The 27,814-nt window shown below is 44.3% G+C and overlaps 1 protein-coding gene across 8 annotated transcripts in view; it reads left to right on the plus strand.

Moving 5' to 3' along the window:
• Window positions 1-27,814, plus strand: part of LOC146358408 (uncharacterized) — a 169,744-nt gene that overhangs the window by 82,724 nt on the left and 59,206 nt on the right. For 6 of the 8 annotated variants that reach the window (XR_014784399.1, XR_014784398.1, XR_014784401.1 and 3 more), the window contains 2 exons: window positions 25,569-25,666; window positions 26,089-26,846. Coding sequence is in view for 3 of the 8 variants with exons in the window: in XM_084810517.1 (XP_084666643.1) it covers window positions 25,569-25,666; window positions 26,089-26,095 (105 nt within the window). In the remaining 5 variants the exon portion in view is untranslated. Of the gene's footprint in view, window positions 1-25,568; window positions 25,667-26,088; window positions 26,847-27,814 lie in introns of those variants that run through there. The other 2 variants (XR_014784397.1, XM_084810507.1) reach the window with 1 other exon arrangement.

The following is a 27,814-nucleotide window of genomic DNA, read 5'->3' on the forward strand; positions in this document are numbered from 1 at the left end:
CTAAAACAGGGAGGCAAAATAATCCAAACATCTGGATTATTAAAAACAAAACAGGGTGTTTCCAGACAACAAAAGTTATTAAAACCAGCTAATTACTAATGCTGTGCTAGTGCTATACTAGCTCTAGCCTCATTCACTGCTGTGTATTAGCTCGTTCCCATACCAATTACCATTAAGGGCACAATCCTATGTCTGTTTAGGCAGAAAGAAGTCCTACAACTTCCAGCATGCCCCAGCCAGGCTGGATTGGTATTTTTTCATGAGGGACTTTGCTGCACTGCTGTTGTTCCTGAACTTCATTGGGTAAGGCTTGTGCCTTCAACAGGTGTGGGCCTGGCTCCTTTGTCAATCTCTTGGGGTGTGCAGAACCAATGGTGCTATGAAGTAATGGTGCTGTGAAGGAGATTTGGCCCAGGAAAAGAGGAAGCTGAGATTTTGGAAATGATGGAATGGCCTCTGGCTATTGCTGCTGCATCCTGGTACTTGGGGGCTAACCTGGCATGGCTTTACATGTGAATGCCATAGGGGCTGCTGTGTAGGCTGCCTTCCTAACCCCCAAATCCATCTCTCTAGGGCAGTGCTTATAGGAGAGTGACCTGAGAAGTGGACTGTGAATGTGTGTGTGACTATCTCTCTATCTTGTACTCAATACTCTCTCTGTCTCTCTCTCTCTCCCTCCATATCTAACTTGTAGGATATATAAGTGGCAGAATACACAGAGAGGGACTGTGTCGATAATGGTGAAGAGGTGGGCAGATAATACAGAGATGCAGGATTACCTGGGCCAGATATACACCTTGTGTCATGTCAATACAATCCTATTATGGTAATGTTATATCCCTCTTGCACATTTATACTTTGTAGCACACACAATGACATCTGTTATGGTATTTTGGATAATAGGGAATAAAAAGCAGGAAATAACGCTAGAAAGATGGTATATGGAATATGTAATGTGTTCCAACAGTTATCAGTGCACTTCAATGCCGATAAAAAGGACTAGTGTAGATGTAGCCCAGGTCAAAAACCACACTTGCAAACCATATGAGACATTAGCACTAGGTCAGTTCACACCTTGCACACTGTGGAAGCCATGGAAGCTCCAAACATCACAATAAACCAGTACCTGAAACAACAGGGCATTGAAAGAGACATAGGACTGCAACAGTTAGAGAGGAATGTACATCTGTATGGTATGGAATAAATATGTGAGTGAATGGAATCAATAATGGATAAAAAAGCTAATGTGAAAGCATCCAAAGACACCTCTATGAAAAAAAAGCCAACATGTTTGCAGTGTTGCAGAAACCTTTTCTGACAATTGTTGAATAATCTTTAGCTATATTTTCACCCTGCAAAGTGGAGCAGTTCTGTTGTAGGATCCACAACAGGTCTCCGTTCAGAAATTGTTTCTGGGGCAACGAGGAACAATATCCAATCTTCTTGTCCTGGAAGGTTCCTGTGCTTCCCTCATTTGTATTCTGTTCATAAAGTAGTCTGTTTCATCACTGTCCTCTTCTGCTGTTGTCCCTTCCTTGTTGGATTTTAAATAGTAAGTCCGATGGGGCAGGGAACTGTCCTCCTAGCCTTTGTAAAACGCCATATCCATTGATAGCACTGATTTGAAGTTACATTATTATGGATGTATTAGACTTTTATTTACTGTCTCAGCATTTTCTCTTACACTGTCCTTAAAAGAACGATCACAATAAGGTGATTTTGTCACATGAAAGATCTTGTATAGACAAATGTGCTGGTATCTTTAAATCTTTCTAATCTATCTTAAGCCACAGGACACCATATTCTTGAGTTATCGTTATGGAATATCTTCAATTTTTCTTGTTTTTTAAGATGTCGCTGCAAATATTTTTATCTTCATCTGCAGGTTATTACAGGGACAATGTTTTTCCATCTTGTGCTCAGTGGCTTCGATTTTTATGTTGACATTTGCAGTGCACTTCTAATTTCATTCTAATTTATTCTGCGAGCATGACCTTTTACAATTTTATATTTTAAATGTTACCTTTCATCTCTTCCTTGAAAGGAGAGGTATGTTATGTTGAACAGACTGGAACAATGAACCAATCAGTACATATAATACTGAAATTGTTGTAGCACATTTCACCATGCAGATTTATGCAGTGACTTAAGACTGGGGTTCATCACATGGGGGCAGAAATCCACATCAATACCGGGGCTTTCTCCATCTGGTTTCATCATGGGATTTTAGATTGGGCTCCTTTACACAGTTATTTCTATCTTGTTATATTCCATTCCTCACCTTTTCAGGGGGTGGCTACTTTTTTGCGTTACATGCACTGGGGGCATTGCAAAATAGCCTCCCTGGCTCCTGCCCCTTCCCCTCGCAGATTACTGGTGGTTTGGTTGTTGTGACTGACATGCAATGTGGGTGGACAGCAACTTCCACCGGACTGCCCAAACCCTGCTCCCACAGGCACCGGTCTCCTGGCAAACTGCTGGAATGCTGGCCTGGCATGCCAGCCATTCTGTGTTGTGAAGTAAGCAGCCAAAGTCGGGAGCTAAAGTAGGTGCATTGCATTTAGTCACGGCATGGCAGCAAGCTGGAATGGCAGCAAGCTGGCAGGTGAGTATACTGACATGCCCACCACCCCGACGTCACTGCTGTCGTCATCATGAATGTGCCCCCAACAATCCCAAACAAAGCAGGTTTTTCATGCTACAGGAGAAGTACATGGGCAGGCCATGGTGCTCCTCTTGTGCAGTCTGAAAAAATACTGCATTTTTTCCATTTGGGGATAACATGGGATAGGTAGGGGGAAATGGCGGGAAAATCAATGGAGGATTACAACATTGTGTAATGAACCTGCAAACTCCTGTGACTGGCCAATCATGAATGTGCAATAAATTGTGGGTGTAGAGATGCCCACTGTTATTTTAAACCCCATAGAAAATTTCCATTCTCTGTAACAGAGTGAAAATGAGACTTATGCCCACAAAAAGACTTATCAGTTGAGTCCCTATAGTAAAGTACCATTATCTACAGCTGTTAATGTTGGCAAACCAGAAAAGGGATCATCATCAAGTGTGGACCTGAAACACCAGCATACGGTAGAGCGAAGACAGGACTGTCTGTTACGGTTTTCTGATGCTGCCTTAGCGTAGCCCACTACATCATGGATATCGTGGAAGTGGCCTCATCCATTTGCTTTGCTAGCCATCATATTATGAATGCTTTGTTTGCTTTTGTGAGTGAATATAATACATGTAATAAATAAAATGAAATATAAGTGAATTTCCTCTGTTAAATGGAAGACACACTGATCACCACTCTTTCCCATTGTTACTGGAGGTGAGTAGCCTGATAGACAAAATCTCGGCTGGCATATGTCCCCCTGAACTGAAGAAGGTTTTGCATGATTACTGTCAGGGTGGAAACTGAGCCCAGAGAGCCCCAGAGCAGTTCTGATTCTGAGGAGGAACAGCAATCCGTGGGAGAGGAGCCCGCTCATCCCTCACAGGCACAGCAGCCAGCAGAGATTCCTCCCGCCAGCATTCCTGAGATAGATAGTGACCCTGGCACTGAGAGAGCACTGGAGGGAGGCTTGCTGGACACTCGGCGCAGACGCAGGGAGCGACAACAGATGGAGGGCTCCGAAAGGAGGTGTAGTGCTCGTTTGGCGTGCAAACGGTCGCATCCCGAGGACCCAAGAGAAAGAGGGAGGATCTCTCCATAGCCCATAAGTTCAGGGTATTCCCATGGTTCCCCTTCAAATGGGGACCAGCTGCCTTACCTGGAGCTTAGGCTACTCTGCTATATTTCCCCAGTGCTGTTCCTTGCTTAGTCGCTAGTGATTAGTATCTGAAATAGTCATAAAGTAATAAGGAATAAAGCCTTGGAAAGAATCCTCGTCGTCTGTGTCCTGAGTTGGCTATTGGAAGGGACTGCAAGAGGCAGCTAGGGTGCTCCTGACAGCTTGGTCCCCGTTCCTCTTTTTTTTCACTCTCTCTCTCTCTGCTCCTACTGCCTCTGGAGGCTGCCATGGACTCGGCGGTGCAAGCTCTCATGCAAGAGAACCAGGCTCTTTGTGATCAAGTGGCTCAACTGATGACTGCCATACAGAGTCTGCAAGCTGCGGTTCAACCCTCACCACCTCCGGTTCCCCCCCGCCGCAAGTGCCCAGTGGCTCTGCCAGAGAAGTTTTCTGGTGAGAAAGGACTTTGTCAGATTTTCTGTGCCCAGTCAGAGCTGTACATGTGCCTACGACCTGAGGATTTCCTGACAGAACAGGTTCGTGTGGGCTTTATCATTAACCTACTTTCAGGCATAGCAGCTAGTTGGGCTTCAGGACTTCTTCTCGCTAATGACCCCCTGCTCAGAGACTATCAAGATTTCATGGCAGCGATGGCCAGATTTTTCAGTGACCCCATGTGAACGAGACAGCTTCTCAGGAGATTCGCCGCCTCAGGCAGGGGAAGGACTCAGTTTCCAACTATGCAACAACTTTTCGCTTGCTGATGCAGGATTTACAGTGGAATGATGCTGCGCTGGTGGCTCAGATTTTGGACAGTTTGAACAACGAGATCTTGGGTGAGTTGGCTCGCACACCTAGCCTGCCTACTTTGGAGGACCTCATCCAGACCTGCCTCCAGATAGATAGTCGGCTGGAGGGGTGCCGGGGGCTGAGATTTCCCTCCTCCCATTCTCCCACATTTCCTGCCCCCTCCCTCACCCCCCTCCCCTGCGGTGGGGGCGGAGGAGACCCCGATGCAGCTGGGAGCTACCCGAGCCCTGCTGCTGCTGGAGGAACTAGAGCGGTGGCGCGTGGAGCGCCAATGCTTTCGGTGTGGAAAACTGGGACATTTTGCCAAAACCTGCCATGCCAGACCCGCAGCCCCACTGCCTCCCCCTCCTCTCCTTCCTCCTCCACCTCCTCGTCGTCCCCAGGCCTGACTAGGTTGCCCCCCAAGCCTGTTGGGGGTCTCCAGTGTGGGGGTTGGTTCCCCACCAGGTAGGCGCCTTCTGCAACCCCCCCACCCTCCCATCTGCTATTGCATGTTCACCTCCGCTCCTCCCAGTGGGGTGGGGTGGAGGCCCTAGCTTTAGTGGACTCTGGGGCTACGACCAGTTTCATGGATGAAACGTTCGCTCACCTCCACAAGATTCCTACCCTGCCTCTTCCTGCCCCTTGGCAGTGGAGACCATCGATGGGCGTCCTGTTTCTTCGGGTGCGGTGACCTGGATTACAGCTCCACTCACTCTGTGCACCCAGTCCCACGTTGAGCAGATTCAGTTTCACTTGGCCAAGGTTCCCCAATACCCAATCGTGCTGGGTGTTTCCTGGCTCTCTAAGCATAATCCTCAGATTTCTTGGGGGCTTCAGCAAGTGGAGTTTGCGTCTCCCTACTGCCGGGAGCATTGCCTCCCAGCCGAGGTGCCAGTCCCAGCCCAGGCCTTAACCCTTTCCTAACCCTCCTCATCTGCTTCTGGCAGTTCTTCAGCTACCGTGATCCTCCCAGAGAAGTATGCGGCTTTTCGGGATGTTTTCGACAAGAAGGAGGTCGATCAGCTCCCCCCTCACTTCCCTTTTGACTGTGCCATTAACCTCATTCCAGGGGCAACCATGCCCGCGGGCCAGCTGTATTCAATGTCAGAGCCAGAACTTCGAGCTCTGCGGGAGTTTTTGGACACAAACCTCAGATGTGGTTTCATTTGCCCCTCCTCCTCCCCCGCCTGTGCCCCTACCATGCTTGTGAGCAAAAAATTGGGAGAACACCACCCGGTGCATGACTTCAGAGCGTTGAATTCAGTCTCGATCCCCGACAAGTACCCCCTCCCCCTCGTACCGGAGATGCTGGAGCGCCTGGGGTGAGCCAAGATTTTCACAACGTTGGACCTGCGTGGCGCCTACAGTCTGATTCACATCCAGGAGTGGGATGAGTGGAAGGCCTGTTTCGGCACCCGGTACAGTGCATATGAATACCTAGCGATGCCGTTTGGGCTCACCTGTCCCCCCCTCACATTTTCGCATTTTATGAATGCCATCTTCCGGGATTATTTGGACACTTTCCTCATTGTGTATCTTGATGATTTACTTATATTTTCTGAGGACCCCCACGCCCATCAGCACAATGTCTCCGCCATCCTCCAGCGCCTCCGCGAGCACCATCTTTATGCCAAGCTGGAGAATTGGGTGTTTGATCTAACCTCTTTGGACTATCTCGGCTACATTATCTCAGCTGACGGTATCAGGATGGATCCTGCAAAGGTCCAGGCTGTCCTCTCCTGGCAGGCTCCATCCACCAAGAAGGACTTGCAACGTTTTCTGGGGTTTGCTAATTTTTACAGAAGGTTCCTGCCCAGCTTTGCTCAGCTGACATCTCCTCTCACAGACCTCCTTAAGGCAGGAAATCTCCTTTTCATTGGACGGCATCTGCCCAACAGGCTTTCAAGGAACTTAAGAAGCTTTTTAGTTCTGAGCCGATCCTGTTACATCCCGACCTGAGGAAGCCTTTTGTAGTGCAAACTGATGCCTCTGACTTTGTGGTGGGGGCGGTGCTTTTTCAGCCAGATCGGGTGGGCGGCGGGTTGCAACCCTGCGCCTACCACTCCAGGAAGCTGAACACGTCTGAGAGGAATTATACCATCTGGGAGAAGGAACTGTTGGCCATCAAGTCTGCTTTGGAGACCTGGCGCCATCTTCTGGAGGGGGCACAGCACCCAGTCGAAGTTAGAATCGACCATCGCAACCTGGAACATCTTCAGACAGCCTGTGCCTTAAACTAGCGGCAGATTAGGTGGTCGCTTTTTTTCCCCCCAGTTCCACCTTAAGATTTGCCATGTGAAGGCCTTCGACAACCTACAAGCAGATGCTCTTTCTCGTAAACTGGATCTCCAGCCAGGGGGTGAGGGAAATCTCCCCCCCTCTGATTCTCCCCCCCCCAGATCCTGGCGGCAGCTGCAGTACCTCGCTCTTGGGAGGAGCTTATTCACTCTGAACAGGCTCAGGGTGCTTGTGTTCGCACAAAAGTGGAGGAATTGGGGCTAGCCTTTGCCCCCCCCACTCTACCCCCTTCTCTTTGCGAGATAGCCTGCTTTACCATTCCAGCCAGGTCTATGTGCCTTCTAGACCCCTCCATGAGAAGGTCCTCCATCAGTGCCACGACCCCCCACCACTGGGCATTTTGGCTTCACCAAGACCCTGCACGGAGTGATGCGGGATTTTTGGTGGCCTCGTGTGTGTCGGGATGTCAAGACCTATGTCGCCTCCTGCCCAACCTGCCAGCGGGTGAAGGCCCCCTCAGGCAAGCCCACAGTCTTGCTTCACCCCCTGCCTACCCCCTCAGGACCTTGAAAACTGCTCTCCCTTGACTTCATCACTGACATGCCTTGCTCACACAGTAAGACCACTATTCTGGTGGTGGTGGATTTGTTTTCTAAGATGGCCCATTTCATCCCCTGCTCTGGGTTGCCCACAGCCAGGGAGATGGCAGAGCTTTTTTTGGCGCATGTTTTCTGGCTCCATGGATGGCCCGAGGGTCTCATTTCGGATAGGGGGGCCCAATTCACTGTCCATTTCTGGAGGGAGCTACTTAGGCTTCTCCATGTGACGCTCCGTCTTTCCGCCGGCGGCCCATGAGTTTTTAGAGGAGTTGCGAACAGTACACCACCTCATATGGGACTCCCTTGAGCAAGCCAAGACAGCCTACAAGGCCTGTGCAGACCGGCAGTGCCAGCCGGGTCCGTCTTTGCAACTGGGGGACTGGGTTTGGTTGTCCACCCAATACCTCCCCACTCACTCATCCGCAAGGAAGCTTGCACCTCGCCACACAGGGCCTTTCCAGATTATGGCCCAGATTAACCCTGTTGCTTTTCGCCTGGCTCTCCCCCCCTCCATGAAGATCCATCCTGTTTTTCATCGGTCCTTGCTGTCCCCCCTGGTTTCTGGTGACCCTCATTGTTTGGCCGGCTCCCCCCGCCGCCGCCAGTGCTGGTGGAGGGAGAGGAGGAGTTTGAGGTTGCGGAGATTCTGGACTCCCGCCTTTCTCACAGCCGCCTGCAATATCTAGTGGACTGGAAGGGGTATGGGCCAGATGAGCGATCCTGGGAACCCGCGGAAAATGTGCATGCCCCATTGCTGCTGAGGTGCTTCCACCAGCTGTACTCCCACAGACTCGGGGCCCCAGGGGAGGAGCACGAGGGGGGGCCTCATGGGAGCAGGGATGATGTCAGGGTGGAAACCGAGCCCATAGAGCCCCAGAACAGTTCTGATTCTGAGGACGAACAGCAATCCATGGGAGAGGAGCTCGCTCATCTCTCACAAGCACAGCAGCAGGCAGAGATTCCTCCTGCCAGCATTCCTGGGATAGATAGTGACCCTAGCAGTGAGAGAGCGCTGGAGGGGGGCTTGCTGGATGCTCGGCGCAGACGCAGGGAGTGATGACAGATGGAGGGCGCCGAAAGGACGTGTTCTGCTCGTTTGGCGCTCAAACAACAGAGGACCCAAGGGAAAGAGGGAGGATCTCTCCATAGCCCATAAGTTCAGAGTCTTCCCGTGGTTCCCCTTCAAACGGGGACCAACTGCCTTACCTGGAGCTTAGGCTACTCTGCTATCTTTCCCCAGTGCTGTTCCTTGCTTAGTCGCTAGTGATTAGTATCTGAAAGAGTCATAAAGTAATAAAGGAATAAAGCCTTGGAAAGAATCCTTGTCGTCTGTGTCCTGAGTTGGCTATTGAAAGGGACTGCAAGAGGCAGCTAGGGTGCTCCTGACAATTACATTGCTTCTAGGGCCCAATGATAGTTGGGATATTGCCAGAACACTGATAGGCTCTTGTAAATGCTGGGTAAGACCAGATTACAATAGGCATGTGAATTAGCATAATGCACGGCGATTAAGCCATGCTCTGATTTGGTACCATTTCACATCTATGTTGCACAAATGTAGACGATTATGCAAAGCACACATCGACAGGCAGAGCCAAGCTCCTAATGATGGTGGATAATGCCCCAAATACTGCTGTGACTGTCAAGTTGTAATAATGCAGGAGAATGTTTGGAATGGTAGAATGAATTCCTGGATATAGGAGTTGATTTCAGCATGAATTTGAAATATAATGGGAGAGGCAACAGCTGTTGAAACAGAATTGATTTTTCAAGAGTAAGAGAATCTTCTCAGAGGTAGCACATTTTAGAACTTAAAGCAGCACTCTTCAAAGCTAAATGGGAGGCAGTAAAAACATATAGCCAGGAAGTGATAATAAAAGAAGGCTTCAGAGAGATGAATACTGTATTTGCTGTTGGAATTCTTAACAAATTATGTTCTCCATGGTTAATTATTCTCTAAGAAGCAGATTACATCAGATCTCTTGCCTGTGTTAAGATCTTCTGGAGAGGCTTTTCTCAAAGTACCTGTTTGAGAAAAATGTTATATGTCAACAAGGGAAAATGTCTTCTCTGTTAAGGAGGTCCCCCCTGTCCCAGAACAGTAGTGCAACTGGTGCCAACTTTGTTCTCCTTCTGGTGTCAGATTAAAACAATTTTGTTTGTCTAGGCCTTTTAGTCGGGTTCTTATTTTATTTCCTTTTATTGATTAAATTTCTATACTGCCCATTGGCTGAAGCTTTCTGGGCAGTTTACGAGACTTAGTCTATGCTGAGTTTTACTGCCTTTACAAAATATTTTTATGACAGCATTTTTATGTCTTTTCAATATTTTATGGCAGCCTTCCCCAACTTGGTGCCCTCCAGATGTTTTGGACTTCACCCAACCTGGCCAAGAGTCAGGAATGATAGGAAATGGAGTCCAAAGCATCTGGAGGGTCCCAGGCTGGGAAACCTGTTTTATGACATGTGGCCATTTTGTTCTTATTTTGTACATTACCCTGATACCTATTTGATGAAGGGTGGCATTAAAATGTTTGAACAGATAAATTCATCTCTTCCCATTTATCTTATTCATCAAGGTCCAGTAGCTGACAGCTAATATTGCTCTCTTGTGAGACCCAGTATGGAGCCGCACATTTCTCGCTTATTTAGAATAGCTGTTAAAATGAAGGTCAGAGGATAAATTCCTACTCAGGCCCTAGTTGCCACCTAGTCCTGTACTGAAACGTTGGGCTGGTGGGCAGGTGCTGAGCTGCTTGCAAAGTGCAGCTGGAAAGCAAGACCTCTGGCTTCTGTAACTGGTCAAGGCCCTCCTCCCATTTGTCCAGGGGTGCAGAACTGTTTTGGCATGGAGGGAAGATGATGTCAGGGGGTGTGGCCCTGCCCGCTGACATCACCCCTTTTTTCTTTGTTGGTGGGATTGGGAGTCACCTGCATGTGGGGATGAATTACTACTTGTCCCCACATGAGGGTGAGTTCCAGCATCCGATGCGTCTCCGTCCCACTGCTACATCTGAGGTTGGAGATAGCAGCAGCAATGAGAGGTGGTGGGAATCACCTCTCTTCCATGCAGGTGGGAGAGTCCTAACCCCTGCTGCCAGGCACCCCTGGTGCTATCTTTGAGCTGAGATTGGAGATAACAGGAGGTGCTCCCTCCTGTTATCTCTGATCTCAGTTCGGAGATAGCAGTGAGGATGCCCTCCAAGGGGTTTCCTCCTGGGGGAAGGGCTTGGATTTAAGCCCCACCCCCTGGAGGAACCCCAAGAGGTGGTGTGGGCCACACTGGGGTGCTCCACAGCCTGGAGGTTCTGGACATTAGTCACTGCTGCACCAGGCCAAGATTATAGTATCCTGCTAAGGAACCTTTCTTCAAAATCCCTGAAGAAGTGGATTTCCCAGGGCAACATAACATGAATTACTCTGATACAGGTCTTGGTGGGAGGAAATGTTATACTGGAACCAGCAATCATTGTCTCTGATGTTCCTTTTGGATGGGAATAAAATAAATAAATTAAAAGGTATTATTTCCTGGATACCCTAGTTGGGAGATATGAAGGTATGAAGGTACCTTTATTTGCATTTCAAAAAACAAACTCATGTTTACAGTGTATAATCCAAGAATCCCAATGCAATACACTTTCTCCCCCACCTTCTTAAATATTTTCACATTTAGAGACAGTGTTTCCCTGGCATTACCATAGTGTATATTTGAAGCCCGAGTGAGATAATAATTAGTCTGAGATTTTAATTAAAGCACATCCTTTAGAATGACTTGATTTTCTAGAAATATGCCATACACTGTGACATCTGGCAATATCTCTAGTGTAACCACCACCCTGTACCAAATTCATCTGGATGTAAAATAAGCCCCTCTTTGGGGGGATGTCATGCAAGGTAACAGCAGGCAGATCTTGCATTTCTGCTTCTGAAAAGACCAGATGGAGACACTGTCACAATACCAAATATATGGTTTAGAAAGGTGAACAATGAAAGCAACCAATTGCAAATAATAGCCCATTTGAGCAAGAACAAAGAGGAGCTTAGTCAACTCCCTGAGCCTTTAATGGTCCCTTTGGATTGTGCTGTTTTTCTTCAGAATGTGAATGGTAGTCATAAAATTACAGTGGAATGGAAATAGATATACATTTCTTATATTTTGAGTGAATCTTCTTCATACTTCAGGGCATATGCTTGTATTAATAGCTACTCCTGCATGAATCTTTTTTTATTTTAAATAAAGGCAGCATTTTCTTTCTTGTTTTCAGTATTGTCATTTCTGACATTAGTTAAAATGTCTAATTCCTTGCTATTATATCAAGATGTGTGTGTGTGTGTGTGTGTTTCTTCCTGCTTATTTGGTCCCTGTTATTTATTGAAGACTGCAGGACAAAACAGGGAATGAATAACCAACTTTAAGAGGACTAAATAACATTGAGCAACATGTAAGAAGTTGGAATACCCAATCAGAAAATCACTCTGGGTGACCTTACAGCTGAGCTGGATTTAAGAAGGACAATAGGAGAGGGTTTTGCCCTAAAAGAGGTGGCTTATAGAGCTTTTAAATAATTAAATAATAATAAGGAAACAGAAGGCAACGTTCAATGCCTGCAATCTGCCAGAATTAAGGACGTTGCACTAGCAGGAATGACTGCAAGGATAACCCAGGAAACTAACCAAAACTACCGCCTGTGGAAAAGGACAAGTGAGCAGAGCTCCCTTCTCCCTATCCACAGGTGGGTAGTTTGGGCTTGTTTCCAGTTGTGCTAGGAAGTGCTAGCTTCCCATTGTGCTAGCAGTTGTTCGTGCTGGTGCAGCAGCATTGATTACCGCCCAGAATAAGGAAAAAAAGTTAGCCACAAAAGATGTCCATGGGGTCCTTGTGGCAGGAGAATCTCTCTCCCCAAGAGGGGAGCAGCATGTAGAAGTCAGCTGAGAGGAATTGTGGATCTTACGGTGGATCTGGGTTGAGTCCTCCCTGACATTTGATGCTGGCTGCCACTGTGCAGACCTCAGACGCATTTTGTGAGTGCATATGTGGGCTTGGTTCCATCATCCGGAACGGAAGTGGCAAGCCCTTGCATGCCTTTGTTTAAGCCAAGAAGTGGCAGGGAAAGGACCTTTTGTGACCGGGGGGGGGGGGGTCTGGTATAATCAGTGGGATTCAGCACTAGTGCCTGGCTGAAAAGATACTTGGAAAATAAGCATTCTATTTTTTTAATTGAGTTTATGCAAGTTACATCCATTTGGTGGCTGAGCAGCCAGGTGGTGTGTTGCCAGAGCTGTCATTTCTGCAGTAGAAGGGGCCCACTTCTAGACCTGTTGTGCAAAGGCAGGGGCTGTACCTTGGGGAGGGGCCACAGCTCACTGGTGTACCAATAGTGACGATTAAAGGAATGGATTGTAGGCTGGCTCCCTTACAGGTTAATGGGGAAGTGTATATAACTACGGATCTGAGATTTTGATTCCCCAGTATACTAACCCCATGAAATGGAACAAGTGGAGACTTAGGACTGGCAGAAACAAGGAGAGAGAGAATGGTAGTTTATGGATGGAAATTGGCATAATCTGGGAGAGCATGTAGTGGTTGGTAATTTTAGACTCTAGTTTTAGTGGTCTTATGGGGGACCTCCTCTTTAGGTGGTGATGTGTGTTACTTCATTTACTTCAAAATGTGGTAAGCCAGCCTTGCTGCATTTGGGGGCTCACCTGAGTGGGATCCTGGATTTCTGCCCCCAAATCCCACCCTGACAATGTGGATGGAGTCCAGTAGAATCTAATGAGTCAACCTGAGTGGAACGATGGTCGAATCTTGTGTGTTTGAGAATCTGGTGGGCCATGGACATAGACTGTCATATATGGATGGGGCCAATACCAAAAGATCTTTGTAGGAAGCTGGCCCTGAAGTGTAGCGGTCTTTCAAAATTTGATACTAGTTCTTGCTATTGCAGTGTTTAACACACTGCCATGCACCACAGTAATAATGACATCTACTGCTAATAATTGCTCTGGCATTTTGTGTTTACTCTACTGACAGGACGTTAAAAACACTAGTTCTATACTACTATTACTACGACTACTACTACTATACTCCTGCTCCTCTTCTACGGACAGGATTTTAAAAATGGTGGTTCTATACTACTATTAATATCTATCTATCTATCTATCTATCTATCTATCTATCTATCTATCTATCATTGGGCCAGCATTATAGGACAGGGGTGTTTGTTATCTCTGATGATATGCATCTGCTGATACTTGTGTTTTCTAACAGAAAGATTAAGGTTTAAACCTCATGGGAATTTGGCTTAGGAATCACTGAAGGTTTTACATCTCCCTCAGTTTTTCTGTCTTTGAAAAGGCATTTGAACCTATTTCCACCCAATATTTCCGAAACACTGCTCGTAATGGATCTCATAACAGAACAAAAAATAGAAGGTTTTAATGAACAAATAATAACGCAGTAAAAGTAATGGCTCAGGTATGTGGTAAATAATTTTTGACTGGGAACTCTGCTTTTCCTCATTATGCAGAAAGAACCCTATGTTCGTGCAATTGTATAAATTTTCTGCAAATGTTAAGCTGTATGGAGAAGGAACAGCATACAAGATCCTGCTGCCCTGTCCATGAATTCAATGTAATATGCGATTAGGGCTCCCATCTTCCCATGGCCCTTCAGTCTTCTATAACTGCGACTTTGTTCTCTGAGGGTTCATCCCCTCTAACTACTAGGTAAAGCGCTTCAAATTGAATGCCCCCCCCCCCCAACAGCATCTAAAATTATATCCTGCTTTGTTGATATAAAGAATGCCTAATTTCTGTCTTTGGTCCACTGGTAAAAAGAGCCAGCGTGCCAGGGCCAGTGTAAGGGGCTGGCATGGACAGGCAGCTGCCAAGGGCCCAGGGGCTCAGAAAGGCCCATCCCTGCCCCTGAGCCTGCTGCAACAGCTCATCATCCTGCCGCCATCATCAGCCTTCTCGTCTGGCAACCTTGGTGGTAAGAGGGAGGACTGGGGCCCACCCGCCTGCAGGCCCCATGACAACCCACTCCATACGTTTTTTTTAACGTACATTTTGAGCAGCAGCTATTATATACAGTATAACTACATGCATTAGAAGTACTACATATAAGTGCAATATTGTTTCTTTTCTGTTCTGTTCTTTGTTTTCTTGAAATCTAGAACAAAAAACACATTTTGAGTAGCAGAACCTGAGCCAGTCAGACACTGCCTTTGGGGGAACATGGCCAATGAGGGCACAGGGCAGTGTTTATATCATTCCTGTGCCCTCATTGGCCAAGTTCCCCCACCAAAGGCAGTGCCTGCTTTGTTCAGATTGCTGCTACTTAAATGTAAGGTTAAAGAACTTTGTTAATCACACACCATGGAGCCTGCAGACTTGGCCAGGTGGGTCCTGTGCTGCTTTGCCAGTGGGCTGGTGAGGTGAAAAGGAGTCACCCCCACCCCTGCTACCATTGCCCCACCCAGGTTGCCCCCCCCTCAGCTGGCTGGGTGGGTGGTAGGAGGCAGGGTGGCTCTGGTTGGTGGTGATCTTGGGAGGACAGCTCTGGGGCAGGCAGTGGACCCGGGCATTTAGTAGGCAGGGGGCTCTGGTGGGCAGGCAGGTGGGCAGAGGGCTTGGGCAGCCAGTGGGTAGGCTCTGGTGATGATGGTGGTGGGTGGAGGGCTTTGGTGGTGGGTAGGCTTTGGAGGTGGTGGGTGGGGGACTTGGGAAGCCAGGGGGTGGGCTTTGTGGCAGTGGTTGAGGTCTTTGTTGGACAGTGCAGTGGGGGGCTTTGGAAGCAGGGGGCTGCAGTGAGAGGCACGTCAGCAGCACTATACCAATGGCATGCTGGACTCTGGTACCAGCCCTGCCATGTGCTTCACCCAGGGTGGAAAACACTTCTGAGAACAGCTGGATGTTACATTTTCAGAAATGGAGGACCCAACATTTTCCCTTTTCTTCATCCCAGCAGTCCTAGGGGCAGCAGTAGGTCCTTCCTATAACCACTGTATGACCTGCATAGCCTAATTTGAATGTCTGCAGAACTTTCCTTCCCCATTCCACCTTAGAACTCTGAACATGCAGACAATATGACTTCACCATCAAGTCAGGTTTCCCTACCTCCTCTATCCCTGCCCCCCCCAATTCCACAATTTGGCATTCTTCTTATGGTCAACATGGTGACCGTTGCTTTTTATAACAACATAGTAATTCAGCCAATGGGAAACAAAGGCTCACAGATTATCTAGAAACAGCCGGCTTGCACTCACTTCAGGCCCAGTCTGTGTCTTTCAATGCAGGACCTCCTGCAATTATATATAAAGAGGGGGTTAGGGTCCCATTTAAAAACTAAATGAGAAGCACAGGTGAGGGTTTCTGAACTCTCCTCTACTTGCAGCTTAATTCCCCACAATAAAAATTTACAATAGTAAAAGTACCAAGTATAATGCAAAATAACAATATAAACTTAAGTCTTATTATTGCAACAACTACAATGAAAGCTTTCAAAGAGTATTTATACAGAAATCCCTAGTTCTGGTATTATGATACAGTGGTTTAAGTGTTAAAATCAACGCACAATGGCTCTGAAAACCTCAAGGCACTGATGCTCAAGAAATAACAGAAAATAAATGTAAGTTCTATGAAACAATCCACACATTTCATTTGTGCACAGTTAAGTTTGCCGCAATAATTCTCGGTTTATCTATTTTAAACTGTCGACATCTGCTTGAGAAACAAAAGCACGCTGGGTTAGCAAATTCAGTGGCACCTCACAGAGGGTGAGACTTGCTAGTCTTGCTTTGTTTCTCTGAGGGGAGATGGTGCTTGAGTGCATGTATGTGTGAAGGGTAGGGAGGGGCTAAACAGAAGGACTGATTAATACGAGACAATAAATGTGGTCGTGTCCCACAAGGTCATGTCAAAGACACTGAGCAGGGTAATACCACGGATAGGTTCCTGCAAAGAACAATGTCACAATAAGCATGATTTACCAGGAAACATTCATGCTTTTTGCCCTTTAAGTTTTCATGTGGAGAAACACATGTGGGTAGATAATGACTGAGGTATGTGTGCTGGAAACTTACACAGCACTGGGCTGGATATAACCCATTTGCAGCAGGTTTATGATGTGGTGGTGCTAGTAGCAAAGAAAACATTCTTTACTGTGATCACCACTGTGTCAGCATAATGATATTCAGAGTGGGCCGGTTCACAAGACATGACAGCCCACCCTGCAAATAAGCTACACAGTGTGGGTTGTTCACAGAATGACCCATGGTGCACCCAACAGACGATCGGGTTCACTATGGGTTGTTCTCTCCCTCCTTCTTCCCCCTCAGACCTCCTCCTTGTATCCCAGAGTCCTTTGCAGCAGAACCCATCTTATCTGTCTGTCCTGTCCCCCCTCCTTGTGCTGATTGTGACCCCTTTTTGTTCCCTAGCACTTTTTTTGACCCCAGAAATTTGCACAAATGGGGCTGTAATATTATTATTATTATTTGTCAAGTCGTTTGGAGGTGCACAACCGTGTCCAATATGTATAGCCTTCCCTTGTCAATGCCCTTGTATGTTTCAACTGTAGAAGGAAACAAAGTGCAGTAGGAAACATACAAGGAAATGGAAAAGACGAGACTGCATATAGGCTAATTTGCACACTATAAGACAGTGACAGGTTGGAAAAAGGGGGAAAGAACGGGAGAAGTAAGTGCACCACAAATGTGTGTATGTGTGGAGGGGGCAGGATATTGCCCACTTAGCAAGGTGATCCTCTGTGTTTTAGGTACTGAACTGATACTTGTCGGTGTCCTGCTTCCGTTCAACGCTTCCCCAAGTCTCCAGCTACTCGAGACAGGGAAGATCTAGGCTCCCCCCACTTTTCATGGTTCCCTTTTGCAGTAACCGCAGCAGTAAGTGCCCTGAACAGGAGCCATGGAAAAAAAAAGGGGGGGGGTGCCTGTTGGAGTGGTTCTGGATATATTTTTTTTTAAAAGTTGATTTATTCACACCTCCCTGGAGTAGAGTGTAACATTTGGCTGACATCCACACAGACGTCTTTTTTAAAAAAAATTCTGGGTCAGGGTAGCAATCATGCATCTTTGTCAGAAGGCCTCTGAGAATCCATGGAATTTCAAAAGGCTGTCCACAGATTATTGATAGTGACAGTCTCCTCGTTTCAAGCTCCTTTCAGCTAAACATGCCCAAGCCAGGACTTTCAATGCAACTTCTGATTTTTGTGGGTGACTGATTACTGTATGCTTTTTCATTATGAAAGCACCTTGAAAAGGCACTATGCTGCATGAGATCAATAGCAGCTATTGATCATGCCTGCCCGGTGTTAAGCATTTCACTTGAAAGTATTCCTCTAGACATCAGAGAGCTGTTGTAGCTTGGAGTAACACAATAAAACAAAGCACACAGATATATGTTTGCAGACTGTATGACATCATTCTGATACCTTTTCCATTTTTTATTAGATTTTTATTGTGGCGGTGCTGATGAAAACGTGTGCAAAGTTATTTTTACATACAGTTCAATGAAACTCTCTAAAGACCACAGGGGTACAATGACTAATGAAAATTATGAGGAGGATAGTGTTTGCCATTGGACTCAATACAAATCCTTTCCCTTTAGATGCATACCAAGAATACTAATCAATTCAGTTCATGGCCTAGTATACTGCCTTATACAGACAATTGGTCCGTCAAGCCTGGTGTTGTTTACTGATTCTGTGCGGCTGTGTGACCTTCTGCCTGCAATGACCTTGGTCCACGGACACTCCCCTTATGTGGTGAAGTGACCATGAAATTTATGGACCAAATATTGTACAAGTAACTGCATGGTTGGCTGAGCCTGAGACCTAGCTCAGTGAATTACCTGGTTAGCTATAATAATATGTTCACAAGAGTTAGGAATTTGTCACTGTTGGTAGATTTTGGAGCCTTTTGGGCAAGGTAACCTGAACGGGACCCCTCTCCCTGAGTAGGCCCATGTTCTCCTCCCCTGTCAGTGCTGCCCACGTGCTTGCCTTCTATGCCCAATCTTTGCCACAGCCCAGAAGAAGAGGGCAAGGCAAGTGGAGAATGCCGCTCCTCTATCTTGCTTGTGTCATTTGGAAAAGCAGATGAACTGGCAACAGCAGCAAGGAGGAGCAGCAGAAGGGCCAGGGCAGGGGTGAAGAACTCCTTTCACTCCAAGGGCTGAATTCCAGTAACTAAGGGTGCAATCCTATGCATGTTTAGACAGACAAAAGTCCTAGAACTCCCAGCATGCCCCAGCCAGCATAGCTGGCTGGGACATGCTGGGAGTTCTAGGACTTTTGTCTGTCTAAACATGCATAGGATTGCACCCTAAGCCTTAGGAGAGCCATTTCAACCTTTTAGAATGGGGGAAAAACTGCAAAGAAATCAGGAAATGAGACAGTATTTGGTGGGTGCGGGAAGGGGTGGGGCCAGGGAAGGGAGTTTGGCCTTCTGGGGAACGCCAGAGGGCTAGATTGGGAGCCTAGATTTGTCCCCAGGTTCTGCACCCCTGAACTAGGGGCTTTGGGGGGTCAGCAGTGGGTTCTGTGCCAGGGTGTGGAGCTCAGCAAGTGCCTTACAATGCCGACTCTTCATGCCACCTCAGGAATTTATTGCCATTTCTTCTCACAGCTCCAAAAATAGAATTTCCATCCTCTCCCCACCCCCTCATGAAAGAATGCTCAGTAAAGACATACATTGTACACATGGCTCTTTCCTATGAAATTGACGTTGTTCCTTGCAGTGTAGAGTAATTTCTAGAGCCTTTAAATGTTATTGCAGCCCTGTAGGATGAAGCCATATTAAAAGAGGCTTCCATCATGTTGCAGTAACGTAAAGGGCACCTATCTTAGCACAAGCGTGAAGTAGAACAGCAGGAGATCAGAACCTGATGAACTGGCTAGTCTAACTCAGTACTTCAATAATAAACATACCAGCCTTTTGTAAACACATACCTGTTATATTTAAGAAACATTTTATAAACATAACTTAGTATCAAGAAAGATATTATTCAGAATGTGAGCACTGTAGGATTAGAAACCATTGGACTGGATCTAGACTTACAGTACAATCCTCTGTATGCCTACTTAGAAGTAAGTCCCATTGTTTTCAGTGGGGCTTACTGAAAGACAAGTAGGTATAGGATTGCAGCCTTAGTCCTGTTTTAAGTTAATTAGACCTCATGGACTTCAATGGGTCTACTATAACTATGACTACGTTTGGAACTAAACTCTTATTTTGAACAAATTTCACCCTCATTTTGCTGCTGCTACTACATTTACTGCAGTATTCATTCTGCCCTTCTGCCGTCTAAGAGGCACACAATTTTCTCAGTCCATTAAACACCCCTTCTACTCAGAAGTACTGCACAGCTTGGCTGTGTAAACATTCCTGGCAAGGAATTAATAGAGGTGGGACTGTAGAAAAAGTTAATATGATTCTACTTGAGAGATCACCCAGAAAGCCTAGAATGTGAGACTTCATAATGAATGACAGGGGAATGTGCCCATAGGATTAGACTTCTGTGAAAAGGAGCCAATAAGGTACTCTAGCAAATGGTTTCTGAAAGTGCATGCTGTTATTACCCTGGGAAACTGTGAGACCTCAGATAGAAGGCAGTGCCTGTCAACTTGTGTGGCATTGTCACCCTGCAGTCTTACAGGAATACCTCATGGATTTTTGTATCACATAAGTTTGCTCAGTCTTCTTCCTTATCAGACTTCTTTCCCTTGTGGGTTTTTAAATACCTTCTTATCCTGGCTGAGCATTCTGACAACTTGAAATATAGGTGAGGGAAATACGCCAGCTGTATCAATGATTCAGGAGATGATGTTGTGATCCAAAGATGATTGGCATTTGTTCCAGATAGCCGAAGATCTCTTTTACTTATGGTTTTCCAGCTCATCCATTTTCCAAAGAACAATCTCATAAAATAACAAAGTAGGGATGTCACCTGATGAAAGAAATCTCAGTAAGGCCAATTACGTTTTAATCATTATGCAGTTAAATTGACCTAAATTTGCATAGGGCCATGGCTTTGGAGCAGAAAAAAACCCTTCCCTTATTTTTAAATAATGCATGTATGTGTCACAGCAGGTGCCATCTGGTAAGAGGCATTCCCACCTGTGTGAGTGTGCAGAGGGAATGCCTCATCTAAGAGGGTGTCTGTCATCTGCGGTTTACAAATATGGCATTGCCATATTAATGAGGTTGCCTTTTTAGTCATCCCTGGGGCTAGGCAGTAGCTTGGCATCTGCCTCCAAACCAGAAAGGAGGCTCTCCATGTCTCGAGGGTGCAGTTCAGACTGAGCCTGTCTCTCTTGAGGCCCAGGATCATCCTGATCTGCCTCAAGGTTCATGGAAGTAGGCTGGCTGCTCTTTCAAGATGCTTATCTCAATGGGCTCTAGCTTGTCCTCCAAAGCGGATTCAGCAGGGGCATGACAGGCAGCTCTGCTGCTGACTGGTGCATGTGGCATTGTGACCACATCACTCGAATACTGAAAGATCTGCATTTGTTCCAGTTGTTTCCTGGGTGTTGGTTGTAACCTGTAAAGCTCCAAGTAGCTTAGCACATGGCTATCTGAGGGACTGCTAAGTTACTAAGATCAACAGGAGAGGCCCTTTTGAAGACACCCTCACCTGCCCAGGCCTGTCAGAGACATGAGAAAGGGCTTTCTCCTGCCACTCCCAAACTCTGGAATGCACTCTTTCTCAAGTTGCGACTGGCCCTCACTTTTTCTGCATTCAGAAAGGGGATAAGGACTAGGGATGTGTGAATCAGCAAAACCTGAGCTCACCGAAGTTCTCTGAATTCTATCTTGAAGCTCGTTCCACCTCGAAGCCATATCAGATGTGAGGGTTTTTTTTTTTCCTTTTCACATGAAAAGTGACTGGCCCTCACTTTTTCTGCATTCAGAAAGGGGATAAGGACTAGGGATGTGTGAATCAGCAAAACCTGAGCTCACCGAAGTTCTCTGAATTCTATCTTGAAGCTCGTTCCACCTCGAGGCCATATCAGATGTGAGGGGTTTTTTTTTCCTTTTCACATGAAAATCTGTGCATATTTTCATGAGTATTGTTCCAAAGGTATGAATCAATTGTGCACATCTTTGAAATAAATGCCTCTTTTTCCATTGATTAAAGCATATTTGTGCACATTTTTCAAAAGTATGCCTTTTTTCATGGCCATTTTTCAAATGTATGTGTGCAGTTGAACACATGGGGGGCGGGCTGTGAATCACATCACAAGCTCAGAAATGTACAGACTTTGACTGCACCTTGCATCTAAGTCTGTGTTCGGTCTGGAAGGTGCGAACTGGTTAAATCCTGATCCAAAATGAACTGAAATGAATTTCTTATACATCCCTAGTTAAGACACATCTTTTTATCTTGGATTTTAAAATTATCTATTTATCTTGTTTTATTGTTTGAAAACTTTGAATGCTGCCTTGATATGCTGAAAGGTGGTATAGAAATACACACATACACACACACGCACACACACTCGTGTGCGCACACACACACAAACTCATGTGTGCATAATATTTCAGTTAAACAATAATTTGAATGATACAGACGTTTTCTCTTTGGGGTTTGTGCTGTGATGGTTGTTTCACATGTTCAAAGCCATTGCTTATAAAATCATGAAGCAATGAACATCTGTCTGTGAACTTGACCTTAGGGCCTTTTATGTAGGAAGGAGGAACACCAAAGGATAGCTGGCTATAACACCCTAGTTGGCTAGATGTCAACCAGTTGAAAGCTACAATATTCTGCCTACTATTTGTACTCCTCCTCACATGCAAGTTTCTTGAACAGCTGCACACTCAGCACTTTTGAAAGCACTTTTTGGAAAGCCTCCAAAAAGATACAAGCAGGTGAAAAGCTAAATAACATTGAACCCCAGGGTTCAGTAAAGGATTGTACATCAGACAGCAGCTATGAGACTTACAAAATGCTCATGGCAGTATTACTCCATGATCATTCAGCACAAAAGTGTATTGGTCCTGCAGTGCTCCCACTTAGCTTAATCTTATGGAATGCTGTGAGCAAAAATGGATCACAGCATAGGATAATTCAGATGAGATCCCAGTATCGCCAACTAAGTCACAGCAGCAAAAGGACTTTTGAAGATGATCGTTCTCTACTTTAGTCTTCAGAACTGCCTGTAAAAACCTGAATGTCTACCAGGTCGCTGAGCACAACTTGTAGATCATCTTAAAGTAAATTACTGCTGGATTGCTGCTACCCAAGGTTGTTTTAATGTAATACATTCAAATTATTTTCTTCTTGGGAGTAGTTAAAGTTCTTGGTGTTTTATAAAAATACTTATTTATTTATAGATACAAAAATATAAAATAATCAAACAACTTTAACAGGAGAGGGCAGGGAGAAGTCCACAGAACAATAAAATACACTTCATCATATCCTGAAATGTGTGTGTGTGTGTGTGTAGTAATATTTATTAATATTTATGTATATATTCATATTTATTACATCTAATAAATGGGTTCTATTTTAAGAAAAATTTGTTTGACGCATTTGCCCATTTCTTTTATGGACCATATCTGTCAACTTGTCCATATGAGCCAATTTTAGTACTTCAAACAACCATTGCCCAATTTCTGGAACAGCTGCTGATTTCCAGTATTTTGCCAACACAACTTTGCAGTCCCCAAAAGATTAGCAATCAAATATACCTGATTCACATTTGGAAAATGGGGGGAACAATCCTACTGGGATAGGTGGCTGCCTCCAAACTCAGAGGTGACTGCCTATCCAATGCAGGGCAGGAAAAGCATGGAGGGGATCGTCCCCTCCATGCTTCAGCCACCCTGCATTTGCAGCCAGACAGCTGACTTCGACTGTCTAGCTATGGGAAGTCGGAGCGTGGGAAGTGGTGGCTGGATGACATGTTGGATGTGTTGCACGGGATTTCAGACTTCTCTGCCCCGGAACACCCCCAGGAATGCCCCGTTTTTGCCTCTCCACACTGCTTACGAGGCAGTGTGGGAGGGGGTGAAGGTTGGTTCTCGGGGAACCAGCCTTGGAGCGTGGGCTCTGAAGTAAAAGTTGCCAGGAACTGACCTATCCTATGGCCATCTAGCTGCTGACTAGCGGCCATAGGATTGTGCCCTTATATAGTTAAACAATATTAATAGAACATTCATAGGCAAATTAAACCCCATCATTTGTTCTATCTCACAGAAAATTTGTCTCCAGTATAATTGCACTTTAGGACAACTCCACAAATCATGTAATAAATCAGCATCCAATTTGCCACATTTTTAACAACCAAATGCATTGGTATGATATATTCGATTCAATCTCTGTGGAGACATACACCAACAAAAGCTAACTTTTAACTGGGCCTCTTTCACTGTCATACAAACAGATATATAGATATAGGTAGGTAGATAGATAAATAGATAGATAGATTTAAACTTACATTGAAGACTTCTGCCAAACTTCATCTCCAATAGCTATAACTAAATTCCTTGCCCACATTTATATGTTCTTTTTAATTTCTGAAAGGATTTAATAATAGAGGCTTAGGATACATGCATCTGTCCTCTAATGTCTTCAAAAGCTCCTCAAATGAGGTGATTTTTTAAAGGTGTATTAGTTTTATTCCTCGTAGAATGAAATGTTGGATCTGAAGATATAGGTACCAAGTTAGAGTCCACCCCTGGCTCCCAAACCTTTCCCTAAGAATCATCCCTGCATTTGAAATTAAGTACCTAAGGGCACAATCCTATGGATGTTTAGACAGAAAAGGGCCCTACAATTCCCAGCATTCCCCAGCCAGTCTGGCTGGGGAATGTTGGGAATTGTAGGGCTTTTTTTATGTCTAAACATCCATAGGATTGTGCCTTAAATCTATAATAGGTGTTTTCCTCCCAGATCCTAAATCCATCAAATCGATTTCTAAGGGCATAATTCTATGCCACTAGACAGCGGCTAGACAGATATAGGATTGGTCAGTTCCAAGAGAATCGCATCCGCACCCCGTCCCCTCAAAGACGGAGTGGATCGTCTCAGCACTCCGAGCTCGTAAGAGCAATACGGAGCAGGGAAAAAGGGGGCATTCCCCAGCGGCGGTGTGGGCAGGGAGTGTGGAAGTGCCGGTACAACACTTCCTATCTGTTGTCCGGCCTCCCCACCCTGTGCTCTGATGTCCTGCAGCTAGACATCCAGAATTGGCTGTTTAGCCACCAATGCAGGGTGGCTGGAGTGTGGAGGAGTGTATCCCCTCCGCACTCCTCCCACCATGCATTGGATAGGCGGTCGCTTCCGAGTTTGGAGGCAGCCGCCTATCCCCATAGGATTGCTCCCTAAATTTGTCATGCCTAAGCACAGAAGCCAAAGGCAAAATGTCAGGACTTAACTTCTGCTTATACCTAATTTAGGTTTTCAAGATCTGATCTGGGATCAATTTCAACGCTTTCATATTTATTCATGCTGCTTCTTTTTTACTAAAGGCAAAATTTGCAGAGGAGGTACAGTAATCTATTCCTGCTCCAACATATAATCCTTATTGGACTTCTCTTCTGTGAACCACATCTTCATTCATAACAGCTTAGAAGCTTTGTAGCATAGTTGTAAGGAAGGAAACTTAGTCCTCCTTTTAATTTTGAAGCTTGTAACATAATCTATTTTAATTTTAGAGGCTTTCTTATCTCATACAAAACATGTCAGTTCCTTTCCCCAACCCTTGATCTCTCTATAGTTAAGCAACAATGGCAAAGCCATAAACAAGAACAAAAATGTAGGTAGCACTGCTGTCTTAATCATTGCAATTTTTGTTGACCAAGATAAATTTAATATAGACCATTGTCCAAAATCCTTCTCTATCTTGACCAATAGCTGCTGATAATGTACTCTTACACAATTTCTAATAACTCTAGAAAGTTTTATTCCCAGATACCTCATTTTTTATTAATCTTTCTCAGTCCTAGCACTTGCAACACTGCCTGTTCTTCTGGTTTTGGCATATTTAAACAGATTATCTCAGATTTTTCCTTATTGACTGTATACCCTAAGATCATTGCATATCTATCTATAATCTGAAATAAAAGTTACAACAGATAAGAATGGATACTCTAATGAAATCATAACACCATCTGTGTATAACAAAATGTTAACAGATTCAGAACCCACTTTAACTCCCTTTTTATTTCCTTTAGATCGTATTGCTGTCTCTAATGGTTCTATTAGCAAGAAAAACAGCAGTAGAGACAGTGAGCACCCTTGCCTTCTACCATGCGTCTGAAAAGAAGGTTTTGTAAGTTTTCTTAATAGACAATACAGCTATAGCTGAACAATAAATTAGCATTATCCACATATAGTTTCCTCTAATGTTCATTGCTTCAATTAAACCCATAAGAAATGGCCATTCAATGTGATCAAATACTTTAGTGGCATCTAAAAAAAAAAAGCGACACAGTAGAATTCAATAATATTGAAGCATTGTTAATAATATTTAGGGCTCTTCTAATATTAGAAGCTAGCTTCCCCCTCTTAATAAACCTCATCTGATCCTAGTTTATGTATTTCCTCATAATAATATTAAGCCTTTTTGCCAAGACTGAGGTAAATACTTTGTAATCTGCATTTCATAAAGGAATTGGTTTATAAGACTTAACTTGAGCAGTATCTGTACCTTCTTTTCATATTAAAATAATTTTCCTTCGTTCCACATTTTAGGTATTGAACTCCTTTCAGTCACTGAATTATACAGTTCTACTAATTTTGGAGCCAGGATTTCCTCAAATTGTTCAAATAATTCCACAATCAGCCCATCTGGACTTGATGATTTATTCATTCTTGACCTTTTAATTTTGTTCTTAACTTCTAAAAGTGTTAATGCAGAATTCATACTCTATCCTCCTCTGATAACTTAGGAATTTGTGTTTTCTCCAGAAGGCTTGTATATAACTATCCCTTGGTTTTCCAAACGTATACAGATATTTGTAATACCTTAACAATTATTTTATACTTTAAGTTTGGTTCAATAGTTCTCCTGATTTCTTTCTTATAGCTAACACAACATTCCTTGTTTCTTTCTTACCTGAAATGCCAATGTTTTCTCTGGTTTCATACCTCTCTCAAAATATTTCTACTTTGTATAAGCTATAAATTTTTTTTATTTTAAAAATGTCCAATATATCCAATTCTTCCATAAAATCCTAAGTTGCCTTATTGTTTCCTCTGAATGATCTGTCTTATGTTTCTTCTCTAAATGATAAAGTTCTGTCACTGTAGTATACCCATGTTCCCTTCATTTTTTACGGTTGAAAAAGTAAATGCTATTATGTTTTCCCCAATAACAGCCTGAAATGAGTCCTACACATTTACTTTTATTATTAACTGAATCTCATTTTCTTGAAAATGTTTTTGATATCAGCTGATAACTTCATTTTAATACCTAAATCTTGTAATAAAAGTGAATTTAGTCTCCAACTAATATGTTTATTTTTTCCTAACACAACACCAGTTAATTATTATTGGGGCATGATTTGCTACTTTGACCAATCCTATCCTCACTGATGTGACCTAAGGCAGTAAATTTTGAGTCTCTCATATATATATATATATATATATATATATATATATATATATTTATTCCAGTCTTGCACGTGATTTGTGTTTATTTGAATAGAAAGTAAAATCCTTGACAGTTTGATTGAAATATCTCCAAACATCATAGATGTTCCAATATTCTAAGCAGTTCTGAATTATAATTTTTTGGGAATCACATTGTGAACATGTTGTACTTGATTAAATTTGACCTAATTCATTTTGTTGGTTATATTTAGATTGACTGGTAGGATTAATTCCCCTTCAATAAATTTATCAATGTCCTTCTGTAGTTTCCTTAAAAAAAACCCCAAATCATTATTAGATGTGTACAAGTTCACCAGAGTAATCAGTTTATGGTCTAAAACTCCTTTCACCATTATTGATCTCCCATTTGAATCAGAATATAAATAATGGAATTCCCATTTAAGTTAATTTGAAATCATATGTGTAAATCCTTTAGTCTTTGAAACTGCACATGCACTATATCTATAGCCATTGAATACTTTTTCCCAAATAAAATAAGTTCTTCTCTATTAAATGTGTGTTTCTGAAAAACAGCTATGTCAACTTAATTTTTAAAATTTTTTTTGCTACTTTCCCCCTCTAAACAGGGAAATGTTCTGTGTTAACAGTATTAAATTATTCCTTTCATTCATTCTCTATTTTTAGATGATACTAACAACACCCATGATTCTGAGGGATCTGTCAAAGATGGATTTTATCAGAAGAGGTTTGCAAGTTAGAATGATCAGGATAGCTCTTATGACACAGGAAATAACAAACAGTATGTTGAGGACATTGCCTAAATAAGAAATTTGCCCAGTCAGGCTGTTCTACAGAGTAAATGACA

Source organism: Heloderma suspectum, chromosome 1 (assembly GCF_057233095.1).
Source record: "Heloderma suspectum isolate Gila_16-S chromosome 1, 16-S_ref, whole genome shotgun sequence".
Classification (NCBI taxonomy): Eukaryota; Metazoa; Chordata; class Lepidosauria; order Squamata; family Helodermatidae; genus Heloderma; species Heloderma suspectum.